This window comes from Marmota monax, unplaced genomic scaffold, assembly GCF_021218885.2.
Source record: "Marmota monax isolate L192 unplaced genomic scaffold, Marmota_monax_Labrador192_F-V1.1 WCK01_AAM20220418_F8-fsc00014, whole genome shotgun sequence".
Lineage (NCBI taxonomy): Eukaryota > Metazoa > Chordata > Mammalia > Rodentia > Sciuridae > Marmota > Marmota monax.
This window is the reverse complement of record NW_026695222.1, coordinates 37,851,345-37,866,154: the sequence shown is the minus strand read 5'-3', so window position 1 is coordinate 37,866,154 and position 14,810 is coordinate 37,851,345. Positions and strand designations below refer to the sequence as shown.

General features: G+C 62.3%; 1 protein-coding gene across 1 annotated transcript in view; it reads right to left on the bottom strand.

Annotated features, from left to right (window-relative positions):
* The window catches only part of Col9a3 (collagen type IX alpha 3 chain), a 21,320-nt gene extending 6,510 nt beyond the window's left edge, over window positions 1-14,810 (bottom strand). Inside the window, exons 1-26 of the mRNA XM_046433429.1 lie at window positions 14,702-14,810; window positions 14,166-14,234; window positions 13,293-13,328; window positions 12,673-12,744; window positions 12,044-12,097; window positions 10,912-10,947; window positions 10,654-10,677; window positions 10,354-10,407; window positions 10,051-10,104; window positions 9,680-9,721; window positions 8,512-8,568; window positions 8,030-8,083; window positions 7,307-7,360; window positions 7,089-7,142; window positions 6,816-6,869; window positions 6,324-6,377; window positions 5,609-5,662; window positions 4,961-5,014; window positions 4,809-4,862; window positions 4,414-4,458; window positions 4,277-4,330; window positions 4,126-4,179; window positions 3,547-3,600; window positions 3,333-3,404; window positions 2,126-2,161; window positions 1,423-1,467 (exon numbers count right to left, since the gene is read on the bottom strand). Coding sequence (XP_046289385.1) covers window positions 1,423-1,467; window positions 2,126-2,161; window positions 3,333-3,404; window positions 3,547-3,600; window positions 4,126-4,179; window positions 4,277-4,330; window positions 4,414-4,458; window positions 4,809-4,862; window positions 4,961-5,014; window positions 5,609-5,662; window positions 6,324-6,377; window positions 6,816-6,869; window positions 7,089-7,142; window positions 7,307-7,360; window positions 8,030-8,083; window positions 8,512-8,568; window positions 9,680-9,721; window positions 10,051-10,104; window positions 10,354-10,407; window positions 10,654-10,677; window positions 10,912-10,947; window positions 12,044-12,097; window positions 12,673-12,744; window positions 13,293-13,328; window positions 14,166-14,234; window positions 14,702-14,767 — 1,356 coding nt within the window. The 5' untranslated portion in view covers window positions 14,768-14,810. The remainder of the gene's footprint in view (window positions 1-1,422; window positions 1,468-2,125; window positions 2,162-3,332; window positions 3,405-3,546; window positions 3,601-4,125; window positions 4,180-4,276; window positions 4,331-4,413; window positions 4,459-4,808; window positions 4,863-4,960; window positions 5,015-5,608; window positions 5,663-6,323; window positions 6,378-6,815; window positions 6,870-7,088; window positions 7,143-7,306; window positions 7,361-8,029; window positions 8,084-8,511; window positions 8,569-9,679; window positions 9,722-10,050; window positions 10,105-10,353; window positions 10,408-10,653; window positions 10,678-10,911; window positions 10,948-12,043; window positions 12,098-12,672; window positions 12,745-13,292; window positions 13,329-14,165; window positions 14,235-14,701) is intronic.

The following is a 14,810-nucleotide window of genomic DNA, read 5'->3' as shown; positions in this document are numbered from 1 at the left end:
TTGCTATGGCTGAGAGGTCGTTCAGTCTTGACGTTTTTTAGTAGCTGCATCATATTCTTTTGTTGTGGTTGGCATGTGAGTGACCCCCAGAAGCTCACGTGAGAATCAATGCAAGAAGGTTTAGCAGAGGCACTCCTCCGTGGGTTGGGACAGCCTTAACCCAATCAGGGAATTGATCAAATGATGGGATCAATGCGTGGTGGCTGGAGGCGAGGGAGGGTGCGGCTGGAGGAGGGGGCATGGCGGCACGGCTTCGTGTCTGGGAGTGGAACCTCTCTCTCTTCCTGGTCACCATGTGAGCTGCTCCCTCTGCCACTCTGCCACTCTGCCGCTTGATGTTCCGCCTCACCTCCAGCCCCGAGGAACGGAGCCGGCATCATGGACTGAGACCTCGGAAACCGTGAGGCCTCAAGTAAACTCTTCTTCCCTAAATTGTTCTGGTTCAGTTCTGTCAGTCACAGGAGTGAAAAGCTGACTGAAACACTCTGATACCCATTTGCTGTGTTTTCATTATTTTTACTACAGTATCCCAACTGACACTGAGCTGAACATCTCTGTCCTAAAACTCCGGGTCCTTCTCCAGCCGGGACCTACAATGATGGCCCCAGGTCCTAACCAGACAGCAGGAGGACTGGGGCCTGGCCACCCCTCTGTCCACACCCAGAGCTGACTGCCCATAGCCAAAGCCAAAAGGACTGAGGGAGAGGGCCCTCTGCGCTTGCTGATAGAGGGGCAGAGACCCCTGTGGGCTTTCCAGGGGCAGCTCTGTCCCTCTCGGTCATGACCCACCATCCCGTCAGTTTCAGGGTGGCTGGGTGGGGCGATTTCTGGGCTCCTGCTTATCAATACTATTTAAGAATTTGCCAAAATAAATAAAGCACCTCTAACGAGATCGTCTTGGCTAGAGGAGTGAGAGGTCATGCTGGGCTGGCGGTGTTACCCGGGAGCAGGCGGTTTCTGCCCCCAGACATCAGGGCAAGAAAACTCAGCTATAGCTTGAGCCTGGCCACTGGAAAGCCAGCAAGGACATCATAGTCATTCGTCTCGGGTACAGGAAGGAGAGGCAGGAGCCTGAGCTGGCAGGTGAAGGAGCTCACCTTAGGCTCGGCCTGAGTCCTCTCTGGGAAGTGCAGTCTGTACTGGTTAGGCCCCAGCTGTGGTCGATTCCCCCGAGAGGCACGGAGGAGTGACTTGCACAGAGCAGGTCACGGGTGAGACCCATCTCAGTATGCGAGCACCCACACCAGCCAGGCCCCGCCCCTCACTCCAAGGATGGCCAGTGCCCAGGCCTTGGTGCCCAGGGGACACTGCACTTCTCCCCATGCTGCCCAAGACACTGCTGGTTCTTTTGCTAGCATCTGCAGATACTGACTTTGTCCATGGGAGAGCACCCCACCCAAACGGACTAGTTGGTTCACTTACCAGCTCGCCTTTGTCCCCAGGAAGGCCATCGGAACCCGCCATGCCCTGCAATGAGTTCCAGCCTTAGCAGCAGCTCTCCTCGCCTTGCACTGCCAGCTCTCAGACATCAGGTGTCTAACATCATCCCTGAGATGAGGCACCTGTCTGTGAACTGGTTCCACGGCCTCTGAGACCCACGACCTAGCCAGGGACGGAAACTGAAGGCACATGTTTGCCTAACGAGGCTTTCTGTGCCGGGCAGAGCTGTGTGTGGTTTTAGATGGAAAGGCCCCGGCAGCGTCTGGCGTAGGAGGAAGCAGGGTCTGCAGCAGTAGCCACAGCCCCCCCACCCTGAGCTTCTCCAGGAGAAGCAGGCGCCTTTAACGTGCTGCTGGCCGCGGGGCAAGAGCCTAGAGACGCTTTTGCAACACTAGTGTTCTGCACCGGAGGCTTCTGCCACTGCACCCAGGGCTCCACAGCATCTGTCCGGCCAGGGGTCTGTACCAGGAAGGCGGCCTGCTCCACCTGAGGCTGGTATGCAGAGCTGTGGTCACTTGCTAAGCAGGAGTGAAGAAGATGAGGAGGGGAAATGAGACCCAAGGGAGCCGTCCAGAACCCTAAAAGCAGACCCAGAGCCAAACAGCACGGAGCCACTGAAGCCGGAGGACTTTGGGATTGCACTTTGGCAGGACTCAGACCTGACCTGACCCCGGCGCTGGCTCACCTGGTCTCCCTTAGGGCCTGTGGTACCTCCTGGGCCCTGGAGAGAGAAGGCGTGTGTTAGGGGGTCCCAGGAATTCACACAGGGCTCCTCGTGGGGAGGCAGCAACACCGCCCCCTCCCCCCACAGGGCCTGAAGGCCTGTTCCCAGGCCAGCTGCCCCTGTGCACTCAGCTCTGCTCTGGCCTCGGTCCCTTGAGTGCCAGCTTCCCCAGAGCCCCTTGTCCTTTGGTCCTGGTGAAGAGCGGGTCCTTTAAGTTGGTGCTGGTGGTGACCGTGGATTGGGAAGCTGTCACTGCACATGCAGCCCAGGACAGTGTCATCCTGGTGTGTTTGCTGAGGCAAAGATCCTAATTGTCTTCCCATCAGGTTGGAAAATTAGGGACATGTCTGGGAATTGCTAGGATCTCCTCTTAAAAAAAATCCATTTGCAAAGTGTGTGAACCTATGGAGGTGTGAGAGTGGGGGCAGGGGAGCCAGGACCTGCCTCACCCCCTGGGACAGCCCGGCCCTGCAAACCTCTCCAAGGCCCCAGTGTTGTCGGCAGGTCCCCTGACCTCTGCAATGTCCTGTCCAGAGGCTAATAAGGGGCCCCTGTCCTACTGTGTGGGGGAAACAGCTCCCTGCCTCTGAAACCAGGGCCGTGTGCATACTCTAGAAAGGGCTCCGTCTCTGCCCACTGGGACAGCCTAAGGCAGATCCGCTGGACCCCAGGGACCTGGTGGCACAGCCAGACCAACCCAAGCCTCTTCCCTTGGCCTTGGGAACTGAGGCCTTGCCCACCAAAGGGGGGCATGCCTTGCACCCTGAGCCATGGTCCTCCACAAGCTTATATTGTCATCGATTTCAAGACTGGCAGGCAAAGATCTTGGAAATTTCCAGTTGTTGGAACACTGGTGTTCAGACTTACTGTACAGCAGTGTGACTCTTGGCCAAATCCAGCCTCAGCTGGCACCCTCAGGTGGTGCAGGGCATGGGTTCTGGGCCTCCACCTCACACCTTGCCCCAGTTACTGGGTTGTTCCCCCGCCACACCTCCCCCTGGGGCTGGAGGCTCCCTCTCACCCACAAAGAATGTCACCACCCAGGCGAGCAGAGTGGGCTAGCCCACTGGCAGCTGGGGGCACTCTTCTTGCTGCCTGGATCCAACGGGCAGTGGTAATGGCCACTGGGGTACAAGAGCAGGGCTCACCTGCCAGGATAGCCACTTACCCGGTCACCCACATCGCCTCGGAGACCCTGGGGACCTGGAAGGCCGGGGTCTCCCATGCTGCCCTTCCGGCCCTGTGGACAAAGTTCCAGCCCGTGGGTGCCCATGAGAACTTGGCCAGGATCCCTCTCCTGCCCAGCCCACCAGAGGGCACTGCCCTGGCCTGGGTGTGTTGGCCACTGCACCAGGCCAAACTCCCACTCCAACACTACCCACCTGGAAGCCTCGCACACCAGGGGCTCCCGGAGGGCCTTGTGGGCCAAGAGCCCCCTGAAAGACAGAGTGTGAGCAGATGCCTCGAGGCCCAGAAGTCCCGGAGGGGACCCCGGAGCCTCTGCGGCCTGGGGAGCCCAGTTCTGCCTCCCCATGCAGCTAGGTCAACATGGGGCTAGTCCCAAGTCATCTGAGGCCACGCTGCTGGGGACAAAAGCAGGGCACCTCCTGGCAGGGGACAAGTGAGGGGTCTCGGAGCTCAGGTACACTCTTAGGCCCTATTTGTCAAGGCAGACGCTTGTCAGTCACAAAAGGCCGCTGCTGGCCGGCAATCCCTGTGGAGGCTCGAGGCTTAGGCACCTCCATTGTACTTGCTGGGTTCTAAGTTGTGCATTGGCACAGAGACCCGAGGACAGGGCAGCCCAGGCAAGCACCCCCGCCCCCGTGGGTGAGGGACCAGGAGTTAGGGTCTCTATCTCTAACATCTCCAGCTTTTGTGAGGCTGGCCCATCAGTACCCCCATAGTGCCACCCTGTCCTGCTCAGAAGCCAGCGCCCACTCCTCCGGGCTGTGCCCACTCACCGCTGAGCCCCTGTGACCAGCCTCACCACGCTCCCCAGGCACGCCAACATCTCCCTGACCAGAGAGAAAAGGGTATAAGGGCGGGTCCCAAACACACGTCAGGGAGGGCCAGGGTTCCGTGCCCACGAGTGGGGAGGACCTGGGTACTCACAGGGACTCCTGGCTCTCCGGAGGGGCCAGCCTCACCCAGTTCCCCAGCTCTACCCTGGAGAATGGAGGGGAGCCTAAGGCCTCAGCCTCCCAGGACAGGACCCTGCCTGCCCCTCACCAGAAGGAAGCTGCACATACCGGTTCTCCCTTCTCGCCCTTGGCGCCTGCTCGTCCAGGGAGGCCCTGCAGGAGAGAGCTCCCAGTTAAGGCTGCCGAGTCCTCCCGCACTCAGGCAGGGGCCAGGCCACCTCTGGCCCTGCGGACCCAAGGGTGGGCCCTGAGCTTCCCTTGCCTCTGGTGTAGTGTCCCTGCAAGAGCCCAGGCAAGGCCCACAGACGCCCTGCAGTACCCAGGGATGGGCAGAGGTACACTGCATGTCCCCATGCACATGAGGACACAGGCCTGGACACCACAGGCCCCTGTCCACAGGTCCCACTGGGCACCAGGGCTAAGCCAGACCCCAGAGGGTACAGTTCCCAGGGATACCCACAGGAGCCAGCCCTGCAGACCCCGCCCCCCGCACAGGCACTCACCGGCAGCCCGTTGGGACCCTTCTCTCCTGGGGCTCCGCTGCGACCAGCCTCCCCCTGCCAGGACAGCAGTTGGGATGGGAGGGAGACAGACGCTGAGGCCTCAGGAGGCCGGCTCTCCCCAGTCACCCTCTCCCAGCCTGCCAAGCACCCACCTTCTCGCCGTCGAGTCCTGGCACCCCGTCCCGGCCATCCTTGCCTGGCATGCCCTGGGGACAGGGGACAGCGTCAGGCCTCCCCTTCCTCCACAGCCCTGTTCCCCTCAGGGCAGCCTCTTCTGCCCCCTGCAGTGGGGTCTGTCCCTGGAGCACCTGGGAGGTGCTGTGCTCTAAGGACGGGGAAGGGCACGTGACAACCTGTGCCACCCTCACAGACCAGCCCAGGGAGAAATGCAGGCTGGCGTCACTGGCCAGGCAGCGTGCCCAGGACGCTCGGGCACCCCAGTCCCACCGGCACCCTTCCTGCTCATGAGCTCTGCAAGCAGACGGGCCCTGCCTGGTCCCTGGGCTCTGCAGGGCTGCGGTGGCAGAGGATCTCAGGCGGGGGCAGGAGGGAAACGCAGGGCCGCTGGCCGTCCAGCTTTACTTTGTCGAGAAGGTAACAGCCAAGGGTTAGACCACGCATGGGCCCTTCTGGGAGGGACCCCTGTCTGACCGTGGTCAGAGGCCTGCTGGGTGTGCACGGCCAGCGTCATGAAAGAATCCAAAGGCGAGGAGAGCCCAGCTGGGAGCACAGCCGCGCGGGCCTCCTGCCGGCTCCAGGGCCTCCTGCCTGAGCACGCTGCGGCAGGCACGGGGACTCACCGGCTCGCCAGCTGGCCCCGCCATTCCAGGGATCCCTCTGGGACCGGGTCTGCCCTGAAGGACACAGAGGGATGGAAGAGCAGCAGTTGGCACCTGGGGAGTCTCCAGCCATGGCCCTCCAGGCACGAGGCACATGCTCTGGGTGGGGGCAGCCACCCAAGGACCGGAGTGTGGAGAAGACTCTGGGTGGTGCCATGGACGCTGCAGCACCCCAGGACTCCCAGCCCCTCGGCTTCGCAGGCACGTGTGGAAGTCACCGCAGGCAGGCACGTCGGGCACGGCCGTCCCTTTGGCTCACTTCAGGAGATGCCCGCCTGGCTCAGGACTCGCACACCTAGACCGAGAGCGGCTTTCTCCCTTGTTCCCACTATTCGGCTGAGAACCTGGGCCCTGGGGACTGTGCTCTGTCCGGGGCCCTGCACCATGTCCCCCTTGTGTGCCCCTCCCTGCAGCAGCAGCTGCCTCCTGGGGTGGGCCAAGGGCTTCAGTGCAGGCTTGGGAGGGGCTAAGGGGCAGGGGAGGGCTGCGGTCCTTCCAGGGCCAAGCCCCAATGTGTCCAGCAGCTTGTCCCCACCCATTCCCAGGTGACAGCCTGGAATGGGGAGGTCCCCGAGACCCCATTCAGGTCCCTCCACATGTACCCCCACCCCTGACACCAGCTAAGACTAGATAAGATTCGTCCACAAAAGACTAGAGAATCAAAGTCTGTACTTACAAGGTCACCTTTGGGGCCACGGAAACCTTCTGGGCCCCTCTCGCCTCTGTCACCCTGAAAATGACAAATGTCACAGAGAAGGCAGGAGAGCCAGACTGACATGTGACCTGATGGGAGCCCTCCAGGTGTGGCCAGAGATGGCCAGACAGATGCTACTGAGGGTCATGGGGGGTCAGAGGGAGGACCCACTTCACCTCCAGGAAGACTGAGGGGGCAGATCTCCTACAGAGGGTGGACCCTCCCATAACAAGTTCCTCAGGTGTCCCCAGCTGCAGTAGGGCTCCCAGGTAGGCCACAGGAACCCTGCACCATCCCCCCAGTACTGTGGCCACCCCCCAGGTGTGCTACAAGCCCACCAAGACGTGCCCCTGGGACAGCAAGCCTGGGGCTCAGCCAGCCACAGCAGGGGAGGTCTCCGAGGGGGCAGCAGCAGGAGGAGAGGCCAGAGGGCCTGGGCCTACATGGGGCCCTCCACTCCAGACGCACACGTACCACTTTCCCAGGTGCTCCCGGAACCCCAGGGGGGCCTCGGAACCCAATGGGACCCTGCAAAGGAGAGCGGGCATTGGGATTCTTTTGTAGGGATAGGGACTCAGAGGGGGGCCACAGGCAGCCAGTCAGGCTCATGGGAAGAGCCCAGTGCCAGCGGCTGAGCACCTCCAACCCTGAGCCACACGAAGGTGGGGGCAGGACAAGCCCAGGCCCCACAGCCACCTGGGCCAGCCGTGGCTGGCCATGGCACCGCACAAGCCCAGCAGAACTTACCCGGTCCCCAGGGGGCCCAAGTGGCCCTGGAAGTCCTGGCAATCCTCGGGGACCCTGTTGGGAGAGAGCTGGAGCTGCACACCTGGAAGGCACCGGGCCACCGCGGGCCGGGCTCTGGGGGAGCTCGGTGCGCACAGTGGAACCAGCCCCTGTCCTGCGCTGACTGTCCCCAAGTCTGAGGGCGGCTGTCTGTGGGGCTCCCGTTCTACTGGTCTCACCTGCAGCCCCACGGTGCCTGGGACGCCAGCAGGACCAGGGGGGCCAGGGTCACCCTGCAATGGAGAAAGTGGTGGTCAGGGGTTCATCCTGGCTCTTCTAGCACCTTCCGCTGCCCTCCAGGGCCCACCAGAGCCAGGCAGTAAGGGGCACTGCTCCCACGTCACATCTGAGCCAGAGAGGCTGAGTGAGGGTCACTTACCCACGGCTCCAGAGAGGTCATGTGTCACCTGGGCTTTGCCCCTCCCCGGGCTGGGGCTGGGGTCTCTTGTGGCACAGTCCCCTGGCCCTTCCAGACAACCCCTCCTGGCTAAGTAGGTGTGGCCCCTACCGTCATGCACCAGTCCTCATCTGGTCATTCCTGCCACACTAAAGGGTGTCCTCGACCTCGCTCCCAGCCGGAGGTGAGGAGGGGCGAATGCCCTCTGTCAGCAGGGGCAAGAACTGCTGAGGCCTCTTCAGGCCATGTGGGGCCAAGGCACTCGGGTACCCCTCCCAACCCCAGGGGAGCTTTCACATGAAGTCAGGCTGGTGGGGGTCTGTCCAGGGACCCTGCTCCAATCACCAGTTCTGACCAGCTAGACCTGTCTAGGGGACAGACACAGCAGGTGTCAACTTGGGGGGAGCCCGTGAGGCTGTGCCACCCTCCCCTGGTGAGTCCAGGCCCACCCCCAGCCCAGGCCAGGCCCTCCAGGGTCAGTGCCCGGGCACAGTCAGCATGGTACCTTCTCACCATCCTTGCCGACTTCTCCCTGCTCCCCTTTGTAGCCCGTGGGCCCCTGAAAGCAAACATAGAAATCATAGTCCCCAGACCCTTGGGCACCCTCCTCAAGCAGCACTGAACTGAGGCCTATACAGCCAGTCAGCCCAGGATCTAGCCACAGTAACACCACAGCATTCAGGACCAAAGACCCAGGCCCAGGTAGGGGAAACAGGCCTGGGAGGCACTGTGACCTACCAGGGGACCCTGGGCCAGCCCTGTTGCCCTCTCTGGGCTTCCTCTGATCGCCACAGTCCAGGCCCAGCCCAGCCACACCAGGTTTCAGCATGTTACTGGGGTGGAGAGGGTGGGATAGGGGTTCCAACACCACTTTCCCCCAGTGATGCCCTGGACCCCCATATCCCTGAGATCCCCCCGCCACGAGGAGATGCCTCTTGACAGTGGGGAGGTGAGCTCAGCCCAAGTCCCCCTGCAGCCACCACTCACCTTGAACCCTGGCATTCCTGGGGGACCTGGGGGACCCGGTGGGCAGATGGCCGGGCACTGTTGGAAGACAGAAGAGTCAGACCCCAGTCCAACAGGGCAGGGTCCCCAAGAGAAGTCAGCATCCTGAGGGGCCACGTGGAAGGCCACGTGGAAGGCCACGCCATGGGGGGACCGCGGATGAGCCCAGACGAGGCGCCACTCAGGGCCGGCCTGGGGCTGTGGCGAGGGGCTGCGGCAAGGCCAGCCGTGGCTGGGGGCTTCCCTCCCAGACGTCCACCTTCTGAGCAGGTGCTGGGTTTCCAAGCAGCCAATCACAGGGGGACTGCTGGCTCCACCAGAGACCTCATCCTCTGACCAGGCGCTTGGTGGCTTTTAGGAAAGATGCTACCGTGAGCCCAAGCAACAGGTATGACGCTCTGGCTTGAAGGCACCCTGAGCCGGAGGCAGGGGACCCTGGGAGGATATGTAGATTTCTAGATCATTCCACACTGCACTGGGCAGGCTGGGCAGAGAGGCAGAGCTAGTCCTGTCAACTGCCCACTGTGGCCCGTCCTTGCGTCCAGCATTCTTGTGGGGAAGAACCCTAAGCCCTCCCTTCCAGGACATGACCTGGTCAAGCACTCCGCCCACAGGCAGAGGGACAGCTGCAAACAGCCCTCAGCGTTAGCCAAAGGCATTATCACTTTCTCTCCATGGAAACGGGTGCTTGTACTGCGCACAGCTCACAGACAGAGAAGCAGACCCTGTGCCCCAGGCTCAGGACAGGGCTCAAAGACCAAGGTAAAAGTCCGTGACGAGGGACACACTGCCTGCCGTGCCCAGGGCAGAGCGGCTGGTGCAGGACTGAGTTCTCATCTGACGTGACTGTAGTGATTTGAGCTCTGCATCACCCCACAAGGCTAGTGGCTTTGTGAGGAACAAAGTAGGTCCAGATGGTGGCAGGGCAGGGTGGGGAGGGTAAGGGTGGGCCCCAGGTTACTCCTGACCTGCCCGCACTGAGCACCCGTCAGCAGGAGCTCCCTCGGGCCCTGCCGTCCTGCCATGCAGAGCGGGGCCTTTCCCAGAGGCAGTGCTGTGTTGGGGGTCCCCAAGATGGCGATCGGGGCCAGATGCTTCCCGCTAAAGCAAGCACCCCCTGCCCCCTTCACAAATGGCCACAAGTGCCCACCTGCAGATCTGTAGCACCTTCGGGGAGGACCCCAGGGTGTCCCTGAAACACAGAAGGGGGCAGCTGAGTCCACCTGCCCTCCCACCCACTTTCACCATGACTTCCCCCACCCATGAGGCTGGGGACCCCTCATCCCATCTCCCAAGTGACAGTGCTATCTGGACCATCCTCAGTGCATGTGACAATGATAGAAACCACCTGTCCTGGGGCAGGGAGGCCTCAGATTCTGGCCTGGACCTTGCCCCAGCTTGTTTCTGGGGAGTGGCCAGCATCTCCAGTGTCATGTGGTCTGGGTGAGGGTCCAATCCAGCACTTGTATGCTTCTAGGGAAGTCCATGCCTGGGACTTCAGGGCCCCTACCCAGTACTTACGGGAGGTCCAGGAGGTCCTGGGGGGCCAGGCAGGCCTGGAAGTCCAGAGGGTCCCTGGGGAGTGATCATGACTCAAACAGGGCCAGCCCCACCTGAGTGAGGGGACCAGCTTTGCCCAAGGACAAGGACACCCCCAGCTCCCTCCTCTCCCTGGACAACACCTGCGCTGGCTCAGCCTGTGTGGTGTCCTGATATCTGGGATGTCCCCTTGCCTGGGCTCTGTCAATGACCACAAGGAATGGGGAAGAGGGACAGGGAGCCCTGCAGTTGAGTTTGGACTTATGGGCAGGGGGAGCCACTCACCGGGGGACCACGGAGGCCGATGCCACCTGGGAGGCCGCTCACTCCCGCCTCTCCCTGGGGAGTAAAGAAGTGAGAGGGAGGGAGCCTGCACCCAAGGAGCCACACGGGTCCTGGGGAGGGACCCCCCCAGGCCAGTGTGCTCTTTCTGAAGGGACAAGGGCTCTGGGTATGGGTCATATCCTGAGAAGTTCCACCCCTGCAGCGGTTTGGGACACCCCAGCCCAAGTGGGCTCTGGGTATGGGGACAGCCCTGGGAGCTCAGCGGCCTGGGCGAAGGCCATGAGGGTGTGCAGTACTCACGGGGGGTCCAGGGAGGCCTTTGCCCTGCAAAGCCAAGCACGGGGTCAGAGCTCAGGGTGGGCTCGCCCTGCCACCCCAAGGCAACAGAAGGCACCTCAGGGCATTGGTGGCTGGCCCAGGAGACCCCCACAAAGGGCACAGCCTAGGTCGGACCCCAGGACCCCACTCCAGGGCCCAGCCTCTAGGGGAGACCACAAGGGGCAGCTTGATAGGTCTGGACACTCTGGCTCAAACCCCCACGGAGAGGACAGTACTCACCCCCAGCCCGGGTGGCCCCGGAGGTCCTAGACTTCCCTGAGGAGGAAAATGGGTATCGGTGGGCCTGTCCCCCCGCCGCCCCAAAGTCTGATCCAACTCCTCCAAGGAGGAGGAACAGGGACAGAAGTCCCTTTCACGGAAGACCAAAAAGGAAAAGGGGCTCTGCTGCCCCAGCAGCCTGGGTGGGATCCTCTGCTTGCTGTCCTGGTGGCCAGGACAACACTCTTCCTGCAAAGGCTGCTGGGGGCTCAGCCACCACGGCAGTGCAAGGCCAGGGCTGGCACCAGCCAGGCGGAGGCGCCCCGAGCCCCTCCCTCCAGGAGGCACCCCCAACACCAGCCCCAAGAGGCCATAAGTGCTGCAGCTGGTCAGCCTGCGGCCTCCTGCTGCCGCATCCCCTGCCTTTGCAATGACAGGTCTGCAGGCCCCGGGAAGGCACAAGCCCGCGCCTGAATGGGAGCCAGAGCTTCCCTGAGAGCCTGGGACCAGCCCATCCCAGGTGGGCATCAGTGGCCTCCCTGGCCATCAGCTGCTTCCTCTCTGAAGCCTTTAGCTCAGATGCTGCACACAGAGTTCCTGAGGGCAGGCTGTCAGGACAGGCGTGTCCCTATCCAGCTTTCCTCTTCTTGGCGATGCTCTGCGCCTAGGGCCAGGAGCGCCTGCTGGCCGCCAGTCACCTCTCATGAGGGAGGAGAGAGCTGGTAGGACTGTTTTACTCTCAGAAGCCACAGGAGGGGAAATCAGCTAAAGAAAGTACCAGGTGAATTCAAATGATGGTCATGACAGTCCGATGTGGGACACAGAAGGCTGGCCACAGTGCCAGTGCAGCCAGGACTCTGAGGATGGGGTACCTGGTGCTGGTCGCCACCCCCCAACCACACCAGCTCTCCACAGTCTGAACCCCAGGACAACTCTGACCAGACGTGGGTGTGGGACAGGGAGGCAGCCACAGTGGCTGGCCACCTGGCACCCTCTGCCTGCCTGCTCCTCTATGGGGACAGGGGCCCAGCCAATACAGTCATGGTCACCACTCTTAGAACTTCCAGCCCCTTGGCCTTGTGGGCATAGGAAACTCCACCTGGCAACCACCTGGCCAAGGGACATAGCCACTGGACGTGGGGCAGGAACTTACCCGTTCTCCAGGGGCACCTTTGGGTCCAGGGGGTCCATCCCGCCCAGTCAGACCCTTGGGAGGGAATCAGAATAGGGGATCAAGAGACCATATGGGAAGCACTTGTCCCCCACCCCCAAAACAAAAATGGACACAGATCTTTTCTTCACTGAAACGAGCCCAGAGGTGACAACCCTTGGTCTGGCTCTGCCGTCTGTGGACCTAGCTCCCCCAGAGCTGGGAGGTGGGGGAGTAAGTGGGAGCCAGCTGCAGGCCCTGTGGGGACCAGCTGCTCAGAGAGCAGTTTACTTCTCAGACTCTGGCCTGCTGAACCTGGAGCCCAGCCTCCAGTCCACCTCAACCTCCAGGGCCAGGCTGGGCTAGGAGGGCCCCCGGCCAGCACGGGCAGAGGAGCTTGACAATGGGCACTTGTTCCTGCATCAGCCAGAGCTGGCAGGACCTCCAGCTCTGCTGTGGGCTGGCTCTGTCCCCCACCAGGCCTGGCAGGGTCTGGGCCGGGGCCAGGGACCCCTGTGGGGACTTCTGGAGACTTCTGTCAGGACTGGGTTTCCAGCCTGAGCAGGCCCAGCGGGAGAACACCAATTAGAAGGTGACCCTTAGTCTGTGAGGAGCCGGGGCTGTACACTCACGTCCACACCAGGCAGTCCCGGCAGACCTGCCTCTCCTGGCTTCCCTGGCTTCCCTGGGGTCCCTTTTGGTCCCTGAGCAAGAGGAAAGGGCAGACTTGTGAGGGAGGGTCCAGCCTCAAACGTTGGTCTTCAACAAGGAAGAAATGCCGGGTACCACCTAGGCATCCAAGAACGCTGGCCCCAGGAAGACTACCCTCCCCGTCTTTCAGTCCCATCAGTAGTAATTTACCTGGTAGATTCAGGTTCCCCACCCCAGGCCAGCAGCCCGTGTGGGATTGCCAGTGTTTCCAGTGCCCTCAGTCCTTACAGCTGGACGAGTTGAGGGGCCTGGGGCAGCTCCAGGCTGGGGAGACCATCAGAGCTGTATTTGTCCCCCTTGCCTGGCCTGCCTGGGCACTGGCCCAAAGAAAGCTTCCAGCCAGACCCTGCCTCCAGAGACATCGGATCCCACACATTCTCCTCCCACCCTCTTCCTGGCTCCAACCCCCACTCCAGCCCTCTGAGGCCTCTGCTAGGCCCAGCATGGTGGGACATGGCGTCAATGACCTTCTGTTCTCTGTGTCTATCCCTCCTCGCCAGATGGAAAGAGGCTGCCCCTCTCTCCAGCTAAGGACACTCACCGGGGGCCCAGGCAGACCTGGAGGACCAGCTTCTCCCTGCAGAGGGAGAGAGGCCAGGGTTTAAGTGTGAGCCCAGGACCCAGGTGCCCAACCCCAGTAAGAGGGGTACTGGGAGGCCAAGGCCCTGGGCCACCTAGGATGTAGTCCAACATGACCCCAGAACAGCTGCCCTGTGGTGGGGGAAGGGAGGCTTATGGCCATCAAGGCAAAGCTTGCTGGAGACTTGCAGGGAGGCTGAGGAGGGGTTGTGGGGGACTGTCCATGTGGCTCTCCATGGCCCTCCCAAAACCCTGACAGGGAACAACAGGTGAGGACAGGCCCTATAGGGATCCCTGCCCTTCCTGGAGGTGGCTGGCTGGACAGGGGAGGTCTTTATCCCGGACCATCCCAGCCGCCAGGAGCTGCCCCAGTAGGAGCTGTGCCTCCCCAAATCACTGGGCTCACACAGGCCCAGGATACCACAGAGGATGCCATCTCTGGGGCTAAATGTGTCCCCGAGCCCCTCCAAGACTGGCTCCAGCCCCCAGCATCCCCCAACAAGACCCACAACCCCCATCCACCCAGAAGGACAAGCCCCACACCAGCACAGAGCCCCAGGGCCCATATCCCACAGAAGCACAGCCCCTCAGGAGACCCAGAAACACACCTCAGTGTCCACATTTCTGGCCCCAGGACCACCATGCTACCCCACCTCAGGTTCTGCCCGGAGCAGGAACAAGGAGTGTCTTTGTCCCTTCAGTCCAACACGGGCACTGGCTCATCACCCTGTATGACCCCAGCTCTGAAGGTGGGACTTGTTTTGCCTCCATCAGGAAGGCTAGGACCAGAGCTAGAATGCAGGGAACCCCCAGCCCAGCCCACCCCCCAACTCACATCGATGCCATCCTTGCCCGGCTTTCCAGGTGGCCCTTGGGGGCCAGGAGGGCCTCGAGGTCCTGCTTTCTGAAATGTAGAAAAGTCATTAGGGAGGTATCCCTACCCCACCGCAGTCCCACAAGTCAGCCCTCCAGTCTGCTCAGGGTACAGGGTCCCTTCTTCCCCTCCAAGCAGCTCTGGGGTCTGAACTAGAGCCCACCACCCTGCGGAGCCTGGCGCCAGCGGGCAGTTTAACCACTGCATCTCTCTGGCTAGGAGTGGTCAGGAACAAAGGCGACATTGTGCTTCCAGCCCCGTGGCAGTGCCGGCAGCAGCCGGGCCAGGCCCGCGAGGGCTCATCCGCCAGGGCTCGTCCCCGACGCGTCTCGGCGTCGGTGGGGCTCAGCGGGACTCCGCGCGGCCGCGGCGAGGTGGCCGGTCCGGGGTGGCGCGGCGGGGGTCGTCCCGGGTCGCGCGCCTGGACCTCCAGCCTTAGTCCCAAACCCTCGACGGCCCTTGAGCGGGTCGAGCCGGGGCGGCCGCGGGCCGCTCACCTGCGCCGCGGCGGCCGCCAGGAGCTGCCCCAGCAGGAGCAGGGTCAGGGCGGGCGCTCGGGCCATGGCTGGCTCGCACTCTGAGCGGCTCGGCGGCGGCGGCGCAGGG